Source organism: Silurus meridionalis, chromosome 4 (genome assembly GCF_014805685.1).
Source record: "Silurus meridionalis isolate SWU-2019-XX chromosome 4, ASM1480568v1, whole genome shotgun sequence".
Lineage (NCBI taxonomy): Eukaryota > Metazoa > Chordata > Actinopteri > Siluriformes > Siluridae > Silurus > Silurus meridionalis.
Genome location: NC_060887.1, coordinates 30,636,287 through 30,657,572, shown reverse-complemented (window position 1 = coordinate 30,657,572; position 21,286 = coordinate 30,636,287). Strand labels below are relative to the sequence as shown.

The window sequence follows — 21,286 nt, the reverse complement described above, 5'->3', positions numbered from 1 at the left end:
AAGAGAAAGATATGAGACACCAGACCCAACAACGTAGAATATCTGAAGGCCGCTTTCAGAGCAACCTTGACTTCCACAACACGTCAGTAGCGTCACAGACCGATCGTCTCCATGCCACTCCACATTGCTGCAGTAATTCGTGTAAATGGAGCCCCGACTATTGAGTTCTGTACATGTTCATACTTTTCAGTAGTCCAACATTTTAAGTCTTAAGTAATATTCAAATTTTCTAAGATTTTGGGTTTTCATTAGCTGTAAGCCAGAATTATCAAAATTAAAAGAAATAAAGACTTGAAATATATCAGTTTGTGTGTGATGAATCTATATAATATATGAGTTTCACTTTTTGTATTGAATTACTAAAATAAATCAACTTTTTAATGATATTCTAATATATTAAGATGCACCTGTATAGTTTTTATATATATCAAATATTCCAGATGCATCCCGATTTGTTTTCAGCTGTCTGTAAGTATCAGCTGTTTTTTGTCTCTCAACTGGACCAGAAAGAATTGTGTGTCCTGACACTTGATTAGACAGCAGTGTTTTCCTTGTCTAGTCACTGAAGCTTCAAATACTCAGATTGAGCTTTGTGGTTAAATGGAAATAGAGTGTCCTCATGTGCTCTAGTGTGACAGATATACAATCCCAGCATCAACCTCCTGGATCTCATCATGTGCTGATTCAATGTTGGCCTTTTTATAATTCCTGATATGAACATGCTGATTTATTAATCCCGCAGAGCATCCTTCTTCAAATCCTTTAAACCAGAAAGCACGAGCATGTACAAGGACATTCGTCATTTATAATTGAATATTTCCTGAACGAGAGAGCCTGTTAGCTGGAGCTGGCTAAAGATCTACAGTTAAACACATGGGGAGATGGCAAGGCTCCAGGTGCACAGTCACCACAGAAATGAGATTGTATAAGCACTGCGACTCAGGTCCAGCTATTGGGTGTCTCTTTTTAGACTACAGAGACACAGAAACAACAACAGAGCCCTGCATTGATTACTCCCACTTCGGTTTGAACAGAGAAGTGCAATTTGTTTTCTAACAAATTTGTCTTTGAATTTTTGAAGACGAGCAATTATTGGGAAGAAAAAAACCATGAAAATGAAATTCGTATCCCCGGATAATTCTCTAGTTGAGCGTGCAAAAAAGACACAAATAGAGAGAATCAGCAGGGGATATTCTGTCAGACAATATGCCACTAGCTAAAAAGACTATGATTCTAAAAAGCAGCATACAGTATATGGATACCAGAGATTCAGCTCCCTTATCTGGGCTGCTCTGAGTTTTAGGACATTTCCATGGATACCCAAGGTGTAGCCCTACATTACTGTGTAACTCTGGGGAGGAGAATGGACCCCGGCCTCTTCTGGCAGATCCTGATTGGATAGTCTCTGGTTTCAAATAGGCTCACTCAACTGTGAGGAAGGTTGGCTTCACTTTTTGTCTCCTAACACATTAGGACAGTATTAGCAAATCTAGACATTACACGAAGAGCCACAGTCAACAGGTTCCAGATTTCATCGTTAAAGAATCTCTAATCTGATTTATCAGATGATGATAATTTTTTTTATTTTTTTGTAACAACAGTTTCAATCATTTATTCTCTTGCAGTCACTTTTAATCATTAGTTTCTTGGTTTGTTTGACTTTACAATTTTCTATTGCAACTGTGTATATGAATTATATTGAATAAAGTTATAATACGTATAATTACGTATAACAAGTTAAAATAATAAAAATTAGTCATTCATTGATAAATGAAATCTTCCCAGGACGGATTGGTGTGTCAGCACCTAGCCATAAGCTATGACCTAATGCATCAGCTGACAGAAGATTAAGGTCATGCTTATGGGGTTATGACTGTTTTAAGACCAGTATTATTTTTTTAGAGAATAAAATTTGGCTTATAAATTGGTTTTGTTTGCACCTTTTGTTTTACGTTATGCTACACAACCAGCATGGGTAACAGGACACTTAACATCATTTTAAAATAGTAATTGCTCTAAGTAACCTGCTTAGTGTGCACGATCATCTGCAGACAGTTTAGATCTCCACACTTAATCCACACTTACTTCACCTTTTGTGTCATTTGTACCTAGATTGTGAACTTTGATGGTGCTGTTAAAGTACCGAATATGTTATTGGTTTAGAATTTGGACAAGGAACAGATCCATGAGCATCTGTCACAAAACATAAAAATGGTCAGGTTATTTGTGTAAATTCAGTTATTATGATTTATTTTTTTAACTATGGGTAAGAATCTGCTATGTGAAATAGCTTATTCAGAACAGTGGTAAATAAAAAAAAACTAATTTTATGATTCCTCTTATTTGTTCCTAAATTCTGCAGATTCTGCTGTATGCTTGCAAACGTTTGACCTCCACTGTAGTATTTATCGAATGATATGCTTTAATATGAATGAGTGATAAAGACTTTAATGCAGTCTTACCCACAGAACATCAGTGTGGCTACAGGCTTTTCATTTCAGTGCTATATATGTTATTGGCATGAAAGTGAATGAAAATAGCTACCACTTCTAGCATTTCTGGACTTATCAACCCTTCACAGATGGACACTTGAACGTAAAACTGTTAATTACAGTCCAATGCCATCTTCACTGTTGCTAGGTGGAACCTTCCAAAGTAGTCTCAGCTATCTTTTGGCCATTCAAGTGGAATAATCCTCAGCAGCATTTAGTGGTTTCCAACTTGTGATCAATCCATACAGAAGTAAGGCATCAGGCTGTTATTGGCATAAAAGTAAATGAAAATAGCTACCACTTCTAGCATTTCTGGACTTTTATTGTTGCAGAAAATGTTCGGTTTGGCTTATGTGACTTTTAACATACAGTGAGGCACAATGTTTTCACTATGTAATCACACTCAATCACTTAACAATCACACTTACCGTATTTTTCTGATTATAAGCCGCTACTTTTTTCCCACGTTTTGAACCTCGCGGATTAAACAACGAAGCGGCTAATTTATGGATTTTTCCTGGGTTTTCCCGGTTTCACAAACTGCAAGCCAAAAAACTGAGCGACATAACATTAGACCAATGAAATTTCCAAACGGAAACGAAAAAACGCACTTCACCTGTGTTCTGAGCTGCACGGCATCGATAAACTCCAGAGAGAAATAGTTGTGAAAGGAAGGAGGAAGACAGTGAACAATGACTTTCTTGGTCGGCTACTGTTTAGATACAAGCCGTTGTAGCGCGTTGAGTCTGGGTGAAGGGAGAGCTCGCTAACTCCAGTTGCAAATGAAATCTTATAAGTACAGACAGGTTTCCAAAACTCATGCTTTTTTTATTTTTCTTGGCAACAGCGTGACGGGATGGTCAAAGAAACTTAGAAATGAGCATCAGAAAATAATAAGGACATAATCCTCAGTCTCACGCGCACACACACGCAGTAATACCGGGAGAATGCAGTGACGTGCTGTTCTTAGAATGCCGCTCTGCTCTTAAAGGAGCCACAACATATTTCACCCGTTACACCGTTTAACAGACACTCTCTTTCGGTAAAGCCTGTGTAAAGTTTATTAGTTTGTATAAGGTGCGCTTTATAGTCCGGAAATTACGGTAGTTTAAGTTTTAGACAAACACCAGTGACTCTGTCCCCATTTGCTTTTCATATCTTCAAGTCAAGTTTATTTCTATAGCACTTTTCACAACAGACATTGTCTCAAAGCAGCTTTACAAAATTTAACAATTAAGGTGTGCATTTATACCTTCCTGATCCAGCCTGATGCCTTACTTCTGTATGGATTGATCACAATTTGGAAGCCACTAAATGCTGCTGAGGATTGTTCCGCTTGAATGGCCAAAAGATAGCTGAGACTACTTTGGAAGGTTCCACTTAGCAACAGTGAAGATGGCATTGGACTGTAATTAACAGTTTTACGTTCAAGTGTCCATCTGTGAAGGGTTGATAACCTCTGGAAGGAATTATAATGAATGAATATTCACTGTCACTCAGAAGAAAATTGGTTTTATTTTGAGTCTGGTTTCTCTTAACATTTCTCCCTCATACAATCTCAAGGAGTTTTTCTCCTCACCACAATCTCCATAGGCTTGTGCATGAGGGATAGACTTACTGGTATAAACTTATAGAGACAAATTTATGAATTAAAAATGTATATTTTTAATCTTATTATCTGTTAAAGTGAATCTGTCTATTCGTATTTTAGGAAGAAAAACTCAAAACCTATTTTTGTTTCACAGAACCACATCACAATTCATATAATGATTTTTGACACAAAATCACCTTTAATACATGCTGCTGTCTTTGTTCACTTTCCCCACATTGTCTACATGTGCATTTGTGGATATTACCACAACTAAATCGATCTCCTTCTATGGACAGATGTCGTTCGTATGAGGACTGTTGTGGGACTCGCTGCTGCGTGCGTGCTCTGTCCATCCAGCGGCTCTGGTATTTCTGGTAAGAATTATTTTTTTATAATGCCATTCAAATACAAGAGGTTTTAAACAAGCATAACAGGCCCCTGGTATGTATTTTGCTACACATAGTGTGTTAAATCATTAACAGTACCTGTAGAATACCCAGGCTTCATGCAGTAAAGTAAACAGCTCTGCCTCCTGCCGTCGCAGATCAATACTCTGCCTTATAGAGCTGTATGTCACCTGCTGTGTGTGGACCGAAAGCTATTAGCTCAAAGCTATTAATCTCCTACATCTCACACTTCCTCTTGTGATTTTTTATTTTTATTTTATACTTCAAAAAAATCTGTGCAGTAACAGAACGGTTAAACACCTACATCATACATTGGTGCTTTTGGTCTGAAGTCTTAAATAAGAATGAGGATATACAAATGTTTAGGTTAGCTTGATTCCTGTTGCTGAATTTGTTATGAACGTTTTTATTTATGATTATGTAATGTAATGCCAGAATGTAATTGCTGTGTGATAGACTGTTTGTAATATGACAAACAAACCCAGCCATAATACTGATTGATTAAGTTGTACAGCATGAAGTATTTCTGAGTAAAACATTACTCTTTTTCCCAGTATCCCTCAAGACCACAATCTTATGCCTTATCTATTAAGCCACAAAGCCATTTACAGGGTGTGGGAGGTTGTAGCCTAGTAATTAAGGCATGGACTTTAAATTGGAAGATCAAAAGATTCAAATCTCAGCACCAACAAGCTGCCATTGTACCACCAAACAGCCCAGATGTAAGTCGCTCTGTATAAGGGCATCTTCCAAATGCCGTAAATGTAAACCTTATACTCTTATACTCCTGGGGAAAAATGGTCATAACAGCAAATTGTTGGGCAAACAATTTGCAAGTATTAAACAAAAACACTTCACTTTTTTTTTTTACTACAGCAATCTGATGAGTGGAAAAGTTAGGGAGAGGGAATTCACTTACATATAGTCTTCTTGTACAGCATTGACTATTCTTTTTGTAAACAGCTACCCCAAAGGCTTAAACAATTAATTAAATAAAAAGTTACTTATCAATTTGTTTAAATATTGCTATGTTCCTGAGCCGAACATAGCAATATGTTCGGCTCAGGAACATGCAGGAGTGTTATTATAGTGCCTTAGGGTACTTCTGATCCCCTATCACTGCTTGACTGGTCCCACCATCTCTCAAGGTAGATGGAAAGCTCTGTTCTGGCACATAGGTGCAGCAATGAATTTTTTTGCAAGATGTCTGTACAGCTGAATCATTGGCAACCTTTAACCAATGTCTTAAGACCTTTCTTCCTGAAGTGTTTCATTAGTATGTTATTTAAGTGATCTCTTTTATATATAACCTTCCCAATAGAGCTTTTTAGACAGTATAAAAATATAAAAACAAATACATTACATAATTAAATGTTGTCTTTGTAAACATTTTAAACACAATTAAGTTCGTTTAGTATTCGTACAGACATTCTCTCTCCACACCGCAACACAATCTACGACAATCACACACAATACAAATGAGGAACTTACTTCATTGGATGCTTCTTACCAAAGGAAAAACTTAACTTGCATTGGATGTCCTTTTTTAACGATTGATGAGTAAAATTAACAACTTACTTAAGCTTGCCATGCTTTCTCATAATAAAAGTCTCTTCTTAAACCAGCACTTTATTAAGCAGTTTCAAACTAAAGGTCCTCAACAAAACACTTTCAAACTAATTAAATAAACAAGAAATACAAACTGACTTCTCGGTCAGTTACACTTCCCCAAAGCACTTTCTTGTGATATTTTGTGACTTAGCAACACAACTTTTAACCAAATATTATAAACTAACCCAAGGAATGGTAGGAATTCTTAATCGGCTTCAATCAGGGTAACAATTTTCTGGATAGGCTTTTCAAGGTAAGTTGGGTTTGTAACACGTTTTCTTTTTCTATCCAGTGTCGAATCACTGATGAATAACTTCACTGTTCTGACACAGCCATCTGTGGCAGTGTGCACTTCTGTCACCTTCACTAACTTCCATTGACTGCGTGGAGTTGTGTCTTCTTTCATAATGACAATGTCATTGACCTTAGCATTTCTATCGCATTTGTGCCATTTCTGCCTTTAGGTTTAGAAGATATTCTTTTCTTCATCGTGTCCAGACTACATTTGAGAAAAATTGCACTTTGTGCCATCTTATCTTATATAAATACCTTTGTTAACGAACTCTCCAAGTGGTGGTAAAATTACTGGACTTTATAGTCAATATGTGGTAAGGCATAAGAGGTTGTGGACCACGTGAATCATTTAGATGTTTTGTTGTTAATGGTCGGCTATTTATAATAGACATAACCTCATAGAGAAATGTTCTTAGAGAAGCACTATCCAGCCTTTGAGCTGACTGATCCAAAATGGTCGTCAAGGCATTTCTTATTGTCCGAATTTGCCTCTCCCAAATGCCCCCAGTGTGACTGACAGGTATTCATGATAAACTTACAGCCAAACTTCTTAAGGCATTCTGGATTAATTTTTTCAGTGCTTCAGCAAATTCTTGTTTTGCACCAAAAAAATTAGTGCCCTGGTTGACACACATATCCACGTATGGCTATGAAAGTACATAACGCATTAAAGAATGAGTCAGTGGAAAAATCATCCACATTTCTACATGCACAGCTCTTGAGCACATACAAGAAAATAGAAGCCCATAATGCTTTAGCTCTTTCTTCCTTCCTTGATATAAAACGGACCAAAGCAGTCCATTCCACAGTATGTGAAAGGAGGAGTGGTCTCCATACCTTCCTGTGGAATATCTACCATCCTCTGCTCTTCAGTGGGTCGTCTTATTTCCTTCACATTTGTAGATGTGTGAGGAAATCATCTTGCTGCATCCCAAAATCCAGATACCATTTGAATGCAATTCGTTCATAGTCATCCCTCTCCCTTGTGACGCACTTGTTCATGATAATGTTTGATGAGTAGGGTCGATATTTGACTGTCCTTTGGGAGAATTGCAGGATGTCTCACATGCAGGTGTAATGCTGCATGTGTTAGCCGACCTCCCACCCTGAGGATACCATGCTCATCTAAGAGGGGATTTAGCTGATGCAATTTGCTGTTAGATTTAATCTCCGTCTGATGTCTGATGTTGTGATCATATCACAAAGGGCTGATTGTTGAATAATTTTTATAATGGTAAATTCTGCCTCCCTTCTCTCTTGAATGCTTTAAGCTTTATTGATTCTTGGATTGAGACCTTTGGCTTCCTTGGCATGTCACTTAAGTCTCGCAATAGCTTTCACAGCTCTTGTCCAATCAGAAAACTTGTTGAGCCAATCAAGTAATGATCTTTCTTCATTTGTATGGGTATTATGAGCCTGTGCCTTTCGAAGCTCTGGGTCATCAACATCAATATCTCCCCCTCAACATCTCTGGGCAGTTCATTTGTCCACAGGAACTGTGGTCCTGTAAAACAATTTTAGGATATGAGCTCTTCTTCTGTAAGGCCGCTGGATGCGTAATCAGCCGGGTTCTCTTCAGAGGTCATATCTCCATTGCTTAGTGTCAGTACTTTGTTTAATCGGCTGATTGTGATTGGCCACAAAGATGTAAAATCTTTTGGCATCATTATTAATTTACCCAAGGACAACCTTTGAGTCCAGAAGTACTCGTCTAGGCTGTCTAACTCGAATTCCTTCCTCAGCAAGTCACTTATTTATACAACCACTACAGCTGCTGACAACTCCAGCCTCAGTATGGTGGTAATCTTAGTAGAAGCGACTCTGGCTTTGCCCATAACTAAGGAACAGTGGACCTTACCTGATGTGTCGATGACTCTGAGACATGTGCATTCTCCATAACCTGAAGCACTAGCGTCAGAGAAATGATGAAGCTCATAATGCTGAAAATCCCTGATAGTTGATGGCAGATAACATCGCTGAATCCTGACGTTTGCCAAGCTTTGTAGACCTGAAATCCAACAATCCCACTGTGGTCGCAAGTCATCTTTAAGTGGTTCATCCCAACCAACTTTGTCTTGACACATCATCTGCAGTATTTGCTTACCAAGAAGGATGACAGGCACTGCAAAGCTAAGTGGGTCATACACGGAAGCCACTGTGGACAGGACTTCTCTTCCAGTAAGTGGTTGTTCCTTAACAGATACTTGGAACCCGGAAACTGTCAGATGGGACACACCAATTCACACAAAGTGTTCTGCCCATGTAAAGCTCACCGGAAGCCAAGTTATGAACCATAGAACTCTCTGCACATTCTTCCTGGGGAATTGATGCTATCACTTCTTGGCTGTTCGACAGAATTTGTGCACACTGAATCTTCCTGTTCTGCAGAGTTTTCTTACCTCCTTAATTAGCTGAATAGCTTCACCCACTGATGAGACACTTGTCAACCCTGTCTCACTGAAGCGAGTGGCAGACACTCTAGCAGTCTGCCATGGGAAGGCGTTAGAACCAAACTGCAGAGACACACTCGAGATGTGCTATGGCATGATTTCTTTTAATAAAAATAATAAGTCGAACAAACCAGCTCTAAAAAAGAGAACCAAAAATGAACACAGGCAGGGTGGGTTGTCAATACAAAGTAATAAAACAAGACTAATCCCAATTTAAGTAATGTCAAAACAGAACAAGGAAACTCGGGAAGACAGGAGGTACCAGGAGACTTAAGATGACCGGTGACTTAGGAAAACTCGGGAGAACAGGAAAAGCCAGGAGACTCTGGAAGACAGGAGACATGGGGAAAACTCAGAAGACAGGAAAAGTCAGGAGAAGCCAACATACAGGGAAACTCAGGAAGACAGGAGGTACCAGGAGACTTGAGAAGACAGAAGACTTGGGAAGACAGTAGGAGCCAGGAGACTAGGGAAGACAGAAGAAGCCAGGAGACTCGGGAAAACAGGAGAAAAAGGGGTAACTTAAATACACAATACTAACAAGGAGCAGGTTAGGGGGTTAGGGAGTAGGGGATAAGTGCTCAGTGGCGGCATCTGGTGGCCAAAGCAAAAACAAACAACCCAAAAATTGTCCAGACTCTTACAAACCCATCTTTGACATAGAACGTTCTTTATATGAATTTTATGGAGGTTTCAATTAAATTACCTCAGCCCTGAGCAGCGAGGTGTTTGAGTCCATAGTTGGCACATCCAGATGAGGCTGCACCAAACAAATGTACCCTCATTCTATAGACCTGTGGCTGGGATAATAGATCTGCCTTTTCCCACTGGACCCTTAAGAAACTGACAGAGAACACCTATAAGGGTGTTGGTTAAGTCTCGACCAATGAACAGATGCTCATTAAGGGATGTACTTTGGAAATTTGCTGAGCAGTCAAAGACTACCCGGATTTTGTCAGGCTTTTGAGGATGATAAACCTGATATACCAAGCAACTATCTTATCCATAAAGGCTACATAGTCCTTATAGTATTCCTCATCTCTTTTTAGTCTTTTCTCCAAGCATCTGAGATGGTGCAAGGCACATTTCTCATTTTTGGGCAGCTTTGGTCTATCTTCCTTGAAAGGCAAAGTCATTTCATAATGACCATTCTCCTTGAGTATGATGTTTGTTCTCAATTTTGACGAAAAACGCAGATCTTGAGAAACATGATTATGCTCTGATGCATTCTCATTAAAGTCAGACTCAAGTGCTTTGATGACATTTGGTGGAGTGACATTCTTAACTTCATTTGCAAGATTGAAGGAAGATGGCAGACTCAGCATCACTTGTTTCACTATGATGCGATGACTCACTCCAATTGCATCACCATAGTCTACACAGGACTTACCACCACCAACAATACTCCAGCCTAGATCTGGCCTTTGAGCAAAAGGCTGATTTTCTTTACCAGATACAATTTCTCTGGGAAGCCGAGCTTGAGGACAATTATAGCCAATTAGAAGGCCAATATCACAAACTTGTTGGGGGCAGTTTTTTCAGCTATGTGTCTTAGATGTGGCCAAGCTCTTGCAGTTTTGGGTGTAGGAATGTGAGTTCTATTCGCAGGGATAAATTCTCTTGAATTTGATTTTCTTGCCTGAATAAAATCCTCTCACTTGTAAGCCAGTTTACTTCTGACAACTGTGCTTTTGGATACCATGGTTAAGAGTTTCAGTTGCACAGCCTCCTTTGTTGTGTCAAGAGCTTGAGCTATCTCTTCAAGGATGAAAGTAGTGTCGCTCTCAAGAATTGCATAAACAAGAACATCATGGTTTGGTTCATTGGTGGTTGAGACCCATACTGATACAATTGTGGAGGTATGAGTATTGTTCATATCCCGTACAACTCGATTGGATGTTGCCTCACCTATGGTCTTATTATTTCTTGTCAGCCCTTGATTTCTTTCCTGTGACTTTTCTTTTGATTGTTCTGATTTTAAAAACTTTTTCGTACGGTCTTCATGTAGACATGTTGGGTGCTTCTTCTGACATGTCTCTCATATACTTCGTTCTTTACAGTTCTTCGAGTGTCACATATACTTCTTTCTTTAAAGTTCTTCGAGCGATGGCCGGGCTTCTAACAGATAAAACATAACTTACTCATTTATACAACCTAATTCGTTCAGCTACAATTTTCTCTGTAAATTTCCGACATTTGTGAATAGCATGCCCTGGTTTTTTACAGAAAGCGCACTTTGAATCTGTTTCCTTACTAGACTGAACAGCTAACACCTTTGCTCTAGTGCCTTTATTCCTTTCTATGTTTCCTTTCCCAACCTCAGTACACTTTAGAGCATGAAGGGATGTCATTGGGTTGCAAGCGATCTTAGATTCTCTCGCAAGAAACTCCACCTCAGGGCTAACCAATCAGAAAGTTTGGAAAGAATCTTCTGTTTTTTTGTTCTAGTCATTCATGACTTGAAGGCTTTTAATTTTAGCCATTGCTGCTTTACAGCCTCTGAGGAAATCAGTAAATTCCCTCAGCTTATTGCTGTTCTTGGGACCTATCTTGGGAGATAAATTAAGCTTGTCCCTAAAAGCTTTGGCAATGACCAACAGATTTCCATACCTTTCCTCTAGAATAGCCCATGCTGCATAATAAGCTGACTCTGTGCCCAATAGGAAGTAACCTTCAATTGCTTTCTTAGCTGGTCCTTCAACATACTTTCATAAGTAGTAAATCTTCTCACTTACTGGTATGTTCTTTCTGTCAATCAAAGTTTGAAAAGAGATTTTCCAATCACTAAATCTGAGTAAATCTCCATATAATGTTTCAGGTGCTGGTATAGGAAGACTGATAGATTCTGCTAACATCCTAACAAGGTCTGCAGTGCTATCTTCTTTATGTGATAATGTCACAGTTTTGTGTGTTTTGTGTTTGCAGCATCACATAATTTCTTAAGCATCTCCAAATGCTCTAGCTTTCTGGGCCTGTATTCCAATGCCTTCTATCTGGAGGCATTTTTAGCTTCAAACTTTACACACAGTCACACAGGGTGGTCTTTTCTTTCTAGTCGAAGCATATAAGATTCTGCTTCTTGTTCTGCTATTCTCCTTTTCTCTTAAGCCTCAAGTCTTTGGAGTTCCTCTATTTCATGTTCTTGTTGTTGTAAAATATTGTTAAAGTTGCTTCAGTTGAAGCAATTTCTGCAGCAGCTTCTGGTTTCTTAACAGACGACAAACTGGAACCCCTGAAGCTGAAACTTGAGCTGTTTAAAGAAGACCTGGAATGTCCATGACTTGATTAGGAGGCATCCTTCTTGAATGAAAGGATCTTGACCCTCTATTACCTCACCCAAACGACTTCATGCAGACTCAACTATCATCTTACTGACGGCACCACAAGTGTCTATTCTGCAATGAGTATCAGTATCAGGGCTCACATCTTCATAAACAACATTTAAAACCTTTGAAGCTGAACTTATCGTGCTTATAAGAGCTTGCGGCATTCCATTAGAGAGAGAGACGCCCCATCAGTTTTTGTCTAGCATCTCTAGCCAGAGCTTTCCATTTATCATGAGAGCCTTGAAAGTGATTTTTAGCCAACTTTTTATTGTGGAATTTGTGTAATGGGTAAATGTCTTTACCCTTCTCAGTAAATTTGTGGGTTCTTTGACTTCTTCGTGGCTCCGGTTCTGTTGTATCATCAACAGTTATTGATTCATGTGTCTCTACACATTCCTGGGATTGTAGTTGCTGTTGTGATTGCATAATCTCTGTTACATTTTCTGTGCTATGCGTAGCAGACTGGCCACCTTCTGCCATTTTCTATATATCTCTGAAGCACTGTCTACTTTAGGTGTACAACATGAATTGTACTGAACTCGGATATTTTCAACAGCTCAATTAAACAAAAATCTTCTTATTTAAGCTTAATGCTTGTTTTAAAATGATTAAATGTTTAAATGAGCAAGCACATACCACCAGCACTTCTTTAAAATGACACTGACCACTTAAAGAGTCTCTTTTAAGCAAATATCAAGAATTAGTCCATTTTAAGCACCTTAACTTGAATTTGTTTGTGCTTAACTTTCTTTTCGGTCTTAACTTGGCAGTGGCGTGACTCTGTATTTAACTCTTGCCTTTAAGTTACCGGTGTAAGCAGTACTTCATCTTGCAGAATCCAGAGCATGATGAACTTGATGTTAACTTAAAGCTTTGCTGACTGCTGGTTGGGTTTTCCCCTTCTCCTACTCATGAAGAGCATGTATCTAGTTGTCTTTGTAAAATCTGAAAATCTGTGAATGTTTACACCTTTGTAATAGTTGTCTACCAGCCCCTTAAGCTTAAGTCCTAGGTGTGAAAAGACGGATATCACAATCACATGGTCAAAAGGGGTCAAAAATGCAGATGTTGCAAGAAAAGCAATGTGCAGTTCCTGGATAATGTTTCTGAATAAAAATGGGCAGTTTAACTACTCAGGGCAAACAAGAGACTCATGAATAATTGTCACAAAACCTAAATACTAGTGGTGCAACGGATCAAAAACTCACTGTTTGGATCACATTACAGTTTTTAAATCACGGATCGTGTCATTTCTCGGATCAGCAAAAAAAAAAGAGGAGGAGACAAATATAATTTGTTTTCCAATCATTACTTAAAAAAAAAACAGTAAGGAAATGCTCCCACACATGCAATTTGAATGATTCGGGAAGCATTTCAAGTTCTTCTGCTCCTCTGTAAGCCGTTGTTATTGACTGATTAAGGCGTCCCATTAATGTGAACACACGACTGCTCTGTGTAGGTATGAAATTACTGTATTTAAAAAGCAACATCAGCAGAAGAAACCCGTCTTTCACTCTGCGATCGTTAAAAAATTAAGATTAATCCGCAAGTAAAAAAAAATCTGCAATTAATCGGCGGGTCACAAGTGTGCCGAACTGTGAATCGTGATACAAATACAATATAAATACAATCATTTAGGTAACAATATGCTGAATTAAGAAATCAAGCATGTGTAAACTATTGAACTATTGGTTGATGTGTGTAAATTCTGCTATTATTGTGTCTTGTGGAATATGTGCTAAACTATTTAGGGCACAACTAACATTTAAAAAAATACATTTTAAATGATTCCTCTTTTTTAATGAACATTTTGCAGTTTATGTAAAGCGTAAATAAACGTGTACACTCAGCTTTAGTGTTTACTGAATGATAAGCTTTAAGATATGCTTCAATATTAGCAAATAATAGAAAAGTTTGATGTTGCTGCAGGCTTTTATTCCATCCGAACTGGAGACTTGTTTGTTAATTATCAAGAGAATCACAATGTACTGAATAAACCATCAGGAGCTTCTCTTACTTGGTGGTCTACAGTTACATCAGCCTTTTGTAGATAAGAGTGAATTACCATGCGCTAAAAGTTGAACACATCTGTGCTTATTTATATAACTTTTCTTTACAATGTACGATAACAACTACCAGATCATTTAATCACCCTGAACAAAGCCAGGAGGTCTAAAAATGATGAACTCTGAAACACTATATTGCGAGTTTATGAGAGTAGTGTTTCTCGAATGTTATAAAAGCTACAGATTTAATAATATACCCAATAAATGGGAGCTTCAATTAAATTAGTGTAATGCAAAGAGGTGAAAGTGATAGAACGTGGCCCATGATGGTCTCATTTCCGTTGACTGTCTGTACATTAGGCTGCTGCTGATGATGGGAGTGCTGTTCTGCTGTGGAGCTGGCTTTTTCATTCGCCGACGCATGTATCCGTCTCCTCTGAGTGAAGAGCCTGCCTTTAACGTGTCGTTCACCAGACACCCTGTAAGCACACCAGGTAAGAATGCCTACTTCCTGTTCAGTTTACAATGAAGTGTATCGTTTATTTAGCTTTTTCTGTTTGGGTCTTGGCCAGTGGGACTCCTATTATAATCCAAATGCAAACTTTTACCGATTTTACGTCATTCCTAAGCTCTTAATAATCACACTACCTCATTTCCCAACACACATAAGCCTGGAGTAGTGTGGAGAGCCATAGCTCAGACAGCTATGTCAAGGCAGACATTTATTATCAGTTCTGAGGTCCAGAGAGCCACAGGGTAGTTACAGGCATGAGTGATATTTCCTCATCAACTTCATCCCACCCCTGCAGCTCTTCATCTCCTCGGTTTTTGTCCTTCCCTGCATTTCTCCCTCTCTGCATGCAGGATAAGCAGGAACTCTCAGATAAAGCTTGTGTGATTGTAAACAAATATGGCACCAGCATATGGCCACCACCAACTTCCTGCTGTTCAGAATAGACGAGGCAAACAATATTACTGAGCAACAGACTTCTGTAACTGCATACACCATTCTGCACTCACCAGGCTGTGCATGGAGTAGTCAGGGGTCGCCAACTGGTGAACTCCGGTATGAATCCGGACCGCAAGATCGCAAGGACCGAGAAGCCTTTTCATATAATGAAATAAATATGCAGTTGCACATGCCGTGAAGGCAGCAGAGAGCGATGCGCAAACAGATGAAACTTTCAGTGAATGAAAAACAATGGCATTCTCAACAAAAAGATAAGTTGATCCTGAAAACCGAGTTTTTCGAGATGCTTCCATCTTTAAGTTAAACTCAGTTCAGCCTAATCGACGATTTTATTTAATTTTTATTTGAGGTTATTTACATTTTTATGGACTTGTACTGAACTGTACAAATGAACAGATGGAGGGTTTCTTGCACTTGATATTTTTTTTCCAACACATGCACTTTATTTTTGCCTGTTTGTGTTTCTAAATGATATTGCTGATGATATTTTATCAATGCAACTTAGCATAGAAGAGAGCAATGTTGAACATTAGATACATTTAGTCAGGTAGAGACAATACATGTAAAGTCAAAATGTGATGAGATTTCCGTGTTCTCAAAGGTATCCCCTAGTATTATTGTATTTTTTTTGCTATCATATTCAGTTCTCATTCAAAAGTTTAGCTTCAGGTACTTTGTTGTTTAGATATGTTGAGCCCTGTTCAGGCTGGATCCAATGTACATATTATTAGTGTGTTATATGGATACTAGTCCTGCCTTTCATGTCAGTATTTGTTTCTACCACATTGTGAAAAATAATACCATTGTTTACCTTCTATAAAAGGACCCTAAGCAGAAATAACCCTATATAATATAGATCGCCTATAAAAAATCATTAAAATCTTTACCTTTTTTTAATGACACTTTGGAAAATAAAATAAATCTCTCTAGTCAATTTGTTTTATTGCTGTATACACATTATTACCATCATCCAAGTGAATATAACATTTAAAAACTTTCTGGGGGGTTATTAAAATTTAATTAGTAAAATAAATGGTCTGGTAAAAAGATCAGCCCTTTAGAGTATAACATTACAAACATGTTAAGGTGCAACTAAACAAACACCAGGCTAACTGCCCCACCTGACATCAATTATAGTGGGTTTTATATACTTCAGTATAAATCCAGCAGTTTTTGGAAGATTCCACTGGTAGTAGTTCAGAGCATCATTAAGAAGTGGAAAGCATATGGTACTACCAAGACATTGCCTACATCAGGCCCTCCATCAAAACTGGATTACTAAGCCAGAGAACCTTGATTTGAGAAGCTACCAAGAAGTCAAAAGCAACTTTGATGGACTAAGATTGGTCAATCTGTGCATGTAACTATCTCACAATCATTACAAAAAGCTGACCTGCATGGCAAGGTGCCAGGAAACAAGCCTTTCCCGAAAAAGTGCCACACTCAAATTGTTTTTGAACTACAAGAGCTATATTTGGAAAAAAGCAAACACAGCACACCACACAAAACACACCATGCCTGCTATGAAGCATTGTGGTGTAAGCATTATGATGTAGTGGTGTTTCTCTTCAGTGGGGACTGGGCGATTGGCCAGGATTGAAGAGAAAATGGAGGCTGCCAAGTACATCCAAGTTCTTGACAAAACCTGCATCCCTATGCTTGCCAGCTGAAGACAGGAAGGTCATTCACCCTCCAACAACACTGATCCTAAACATACCACCAAAAGAACAATGCAATGACTTAAGGATTGGAAGATGAATGTCCAAGTCAGAGCCCTGATTTAAATCCGATAGATTATCTGTGGATGGACTTGAAGAAAGCAGTCCACTGCTGCATAAAACTTGAGCAGTTCTGCAAATCTTGGTGTGTGTAGCTAGTGCAGACACATCCAAAAATATTAAGGCTGTAATTCAAGCAAAATGTAGCTCTAAGAAGTATTACATCAGGGAACTGCTGACTTTTTTCTTTTACAGTTTTTTTCTCTTATTAGTCTGATGGGGTGAAGCATAATCTGTGAATAAAGCTATAACTTTTTTTTAAAGGATTTGATTTCAGACTGTATGACAAATAAAGCAACTATTTCAAATAGTGCATGTTGAATTTATATAGGCACTGTATATCCCATCTGGACATACATTTCAGTAGGGTCCTGTTGTTTATTGTGAGGACAGAAGGTTCGTTCCTCTTTTTAATTGGTATGAAGACCCTTCAGAAAGCAGTCTTAGCTATAGTTTCTCACCAGAGAGCAAACAGAACTCAAGCAATCAAGCGGACAATAAATTATAGATGATGTTTAAAAGCTTATGCCAGAGAATTGATGCCTCTCTGTGTTCATTAATAAAGATATTGAATTTCTATCACAGTTACCTACATGTTAAGCATGTAGCATGATCAACAACAAGCCAACAAGTTCTACAAAAAAGATCTTATAAAAAAGTTTAAAAACAATGAAGTTTGTATTTACAGCATGAAGCATGAAGACACTCCCATTTCTGGAAGTTTCATCCATACAGTATTTGATTATGCTGGGTGAATTGTTTACAGTTTCAACACACATCTATTAGGAAATTATTTCTTACAAGAATATTAGTTATTTATGTATATTTAATGTACATTTCATAACAAAGTTTTCAGTAATTTACTTTGGTATTTTAGCTCGGGGGATGACAAAAACTACAAATAAAAATGAAAAAGCATAAACACAATGCAGACTAAGGAACATTTTTTGCTAGGGGATTTTTTTCTTCACCTTCATCTGTAGTGCAGATGATGTGTTGGATTAGTTTTTTCATTTCTTATATTGCTGATGTCGTATGTTACTGAGTGCTATATCTAACTGTACTGCTGTCACTTTCTATTCATCTTTAGATTGAATAGGGAATAATAAATTGCTATTATATTAATGGATAAACAAAAACATCTAAGGATATCCTCATGGATGAATTTTTAACCTTTCTTTCATTAGAGTTTAGAGACAAAACTAGTTCATCCAGGGCTTTTGAAACATCTCTATATAAATACAGGGGAAATGAATTAAGCTCCATTCTTATCGCACTCACTCATGTGGAAAACTGAATTAAGCTTAAATAATACAGGGCAGTACCTAATTCTGTTCATGCGGTGATACATGGAAATCACAGTTCTCTCTTTTTTCTAAGCTAATTGTACAAGTGCATTCAGTTGTAGAAGAGTGTTTCAACCGAACAGACCGAGTCTGAGCTGATTATCTGCCAGCACTAAGATTTGTGCTTAGTGACACCCTGTGGTTGTTCACCACCAACCTGCTCTCTGCATCACTCACGACCCCTTGGTACATCAGCCTGACCTCATTCCCAGTATAGATTATTAATATTGGAGAAAAATATTACAGTTTTGAACGGGATTAAAATGTACACTAAAATATAGGAGCAGTCATATTTACATAATATTATTCCTCTTCTTAGTAGACAAATTTCTAAAATGTACCAAATTATTCAAAATCAGTGTTTTATTTATGAACAGTGTATTTTAAATCATGTATTATATTAATTCTTTTAAAGATTTTCATCATTGATCAGGTTGCTACTTATAATCCAGAAAAAGCAACATCCCCATAAAGTCTGGCACGTCTTCTATGGTGTTATGCATTGATTTCAGCTCAGCTTTAAAAAAAAAATAATAATATGAAAAAGCACACATTGTGGACTTTGGGGAATCTAGCAGCAGGAAACATGCTCACAGCAATGAAGATCATGTAAGTGTTTGAACAACCATGGCTGCCAGTGTGTTTATCTGTCTGAGAAGAGCTACATGTTTGCTTTTTGTTGCATATACACTAAAGCTGTTGCCCACCTGAGCATCTGTCTTCCCCCTACACCATCCCGGCATGCATCTAGACCTAGTACTGAACCCTGAACCCTACAAAAGTACACTAAAGCTTGCTTTAGACTGTACTCCAAATTTGCTGATGTAAAGTAAATTTGTAAAGAATTTGTTAGTTGAGATTAGCACCATTAGAGTGTTTTAATCTGATTTAGAGTCACTTCAACACAGAATTTTGCAAACTTGCTAGCTACAAATATAGCAATTCTAAAACCTAAACTAATCCTACTAATGGACAAAAAAAATCCAAATTTTGCACATATTATCACGCTTACAGTAAAGCGTGATTCGGTTTATGGGACACATTTTTTTGCATGTGATTAATACCCCCATTACCACACAACATAGATACAAGAAAATGCCATATTTCTTCTTAAATTTTCTGCCTGGCCTTTTAAACATCTATCCCTTAAATTGTGTCTAAAGTGCAAACATGACCAAAGTCAAATCTATAGTCAGTTTAAGCCTCTAACCCTGTTAACTCATTCCCAACACTTTCTATTCTTTAATTACCATACTACCGGATTAATTATACATTCTGAAACCTATTTCAAACTCCAGCATCTCATCCTTATACATTGTAATAATCCTCTTTAACAACATGGGACAATAACACATTGCAAAATGCAATTTTTCTAGCAGTTTTATTGAACAGCATCTCTACTGCTGATTTATTATGATCCAATTAACAGGTTATGGTTATTTTTGTAGTTAAACATAGAAATATCATGTAAATGGTATGGGGGATGAGGTGGGTGGAACAAAAAAAAAAGAAGATTTTTTTACAGCGAGCAGTCAAATAGAAAACAGAAGAGGTGAGTCTATGTTACTCCAGTGCTAAAGGTTAGTAGATTTTTAGTACGTTTGTTTAGTCTTAAAGTATGTTTATTGGTTTGAAAATAGGAACGCTAATCTATTTACTGACAGCTTACAGCAGTGAGACTAAGTGGTCTGTTTTTATGCAATCAACAAAAATACAAAGGCTCAGTGACAGGTTAAGGTTAATGCTGGTTATTGCTTTAGTATGAATAGGGAGAGTCTGTATTCAAAGTTCACTAGCATTTTGTCTTTCATTGATCATGGACAGCTGAACTGTAGATTTATGAATGCAATGCATTTAAAGCAGTTTAGATTTAAATTAGATCTTATCCAATTTAAAGTGACCTTAAGTAAACTCAAAGTAAACTCAAAACTTAAATGTAAGATAATGTCCCAAGTAATTAACTAGATTGTGTTTGTGGACACTGTTGGTTTTTTAGTTATACATTTTCTTAAAATCCTTATTAGAACGTCAGTCAGGTGAAAATTGTTAATGCAGTAGTTTGCAATAGTAATTTGTACTAGTCGGCATTCAACATTCATGCAGCTGAAGATGGTTGGATTAGTGTAGAACACATAAAGATGTGCTCATTAGTATAGAACACATGAAGATGGGTTAATTAGTATAGAACACAGTAAGATGGGTTGATTAGTATAGAACACATGAAGATGGGCTCATTAGTGTAGCACACATGAAGATGGGTTGGTTAGTGTAGAACACATGAAGATGTGTTGATTAGTATAGAACACCTGTCTCTCAGATAATGCTTAATGATAATTTATTTCCTACCTTGTAAATCTGAGATCTTGCTTGGCAACACTGAACATAAACCATGTCATACTGTACATCTGTTTGCATCATTATTAAAAATACAAAGGTCCTCTGTTAATATGTTTCTAGAAATGTATCAAAGGAGTTATTACCTATTTGAAAGCTCCACTTCTCTTTTACTGACAGCCATATTTCGACACCGTTTTTGTTCGCATTAAAAGATGGCGGTCCGCTGTAGAACTAGAATGCTTAATAGTCAGGCACAGGAAAGCACAGTGTCTGTTTTTCAGTTCAGTGCAGCAATGATCAAATGCTCTCTCTTCCCTGGTGGTGATGTTAATTATCTGTTCGTCTGTACACCATGTGATCAGGCTGGAAGAGGAACAGAAACAGCAGTAGTTTAGACACCAATGAACTTGAATAATTTGAATAATTAACTCTTGATTAAGTCCAAAAATGTGAATGTAGATACAGAAGGTACATAAGGAAAGTAAAATGGGCAAAAAGAAAAATGCTAACAGTTTTATGAAGAAATGATTATCAGTCTATACTTTGGTCTGAGATTTCTGCATTTCCCTTCAGTGGCACCAAAAAACAAGGTCTTGTCCTCTGCATGTCATTGTCAGCCCTCAAAATTGACCATGTTTTTTAAAGGACATCTTCCCCCCTGCAGAGCAGTAACCCCAT

The 21,286-nt window shown here is 37.7% G+C and overlaps 1 protein-coding gene across 3 annotated transcripts in view; it reads left to right on the top strand.

The window, feature by feature from the left end:
* vopp1 (VOPP1 WW domain binding protein) overlaps positions 1-21,286 on the top strand; it is a 68,764-nt gene that overhangs the window by 44,416 nt on the left and 3,062 nt on the right. For all 3 annotated transcript variants that reach the window (XM_046848492.1, XM_046848490.1, XM_046848489.1), the window contains 2 exons: positions 4,380-4,457; positions 14,538-14,671. In XM_046848492.1, the coding sequence (XP_046704448.1) occupies positions 4,380-4,457; positions 14,538-14,671 (212 nt within the window). The remainder of the gene's footprint in view (positions 1-4,379; positions 4,458-14,537; positions 14,672-21,286) is intronic.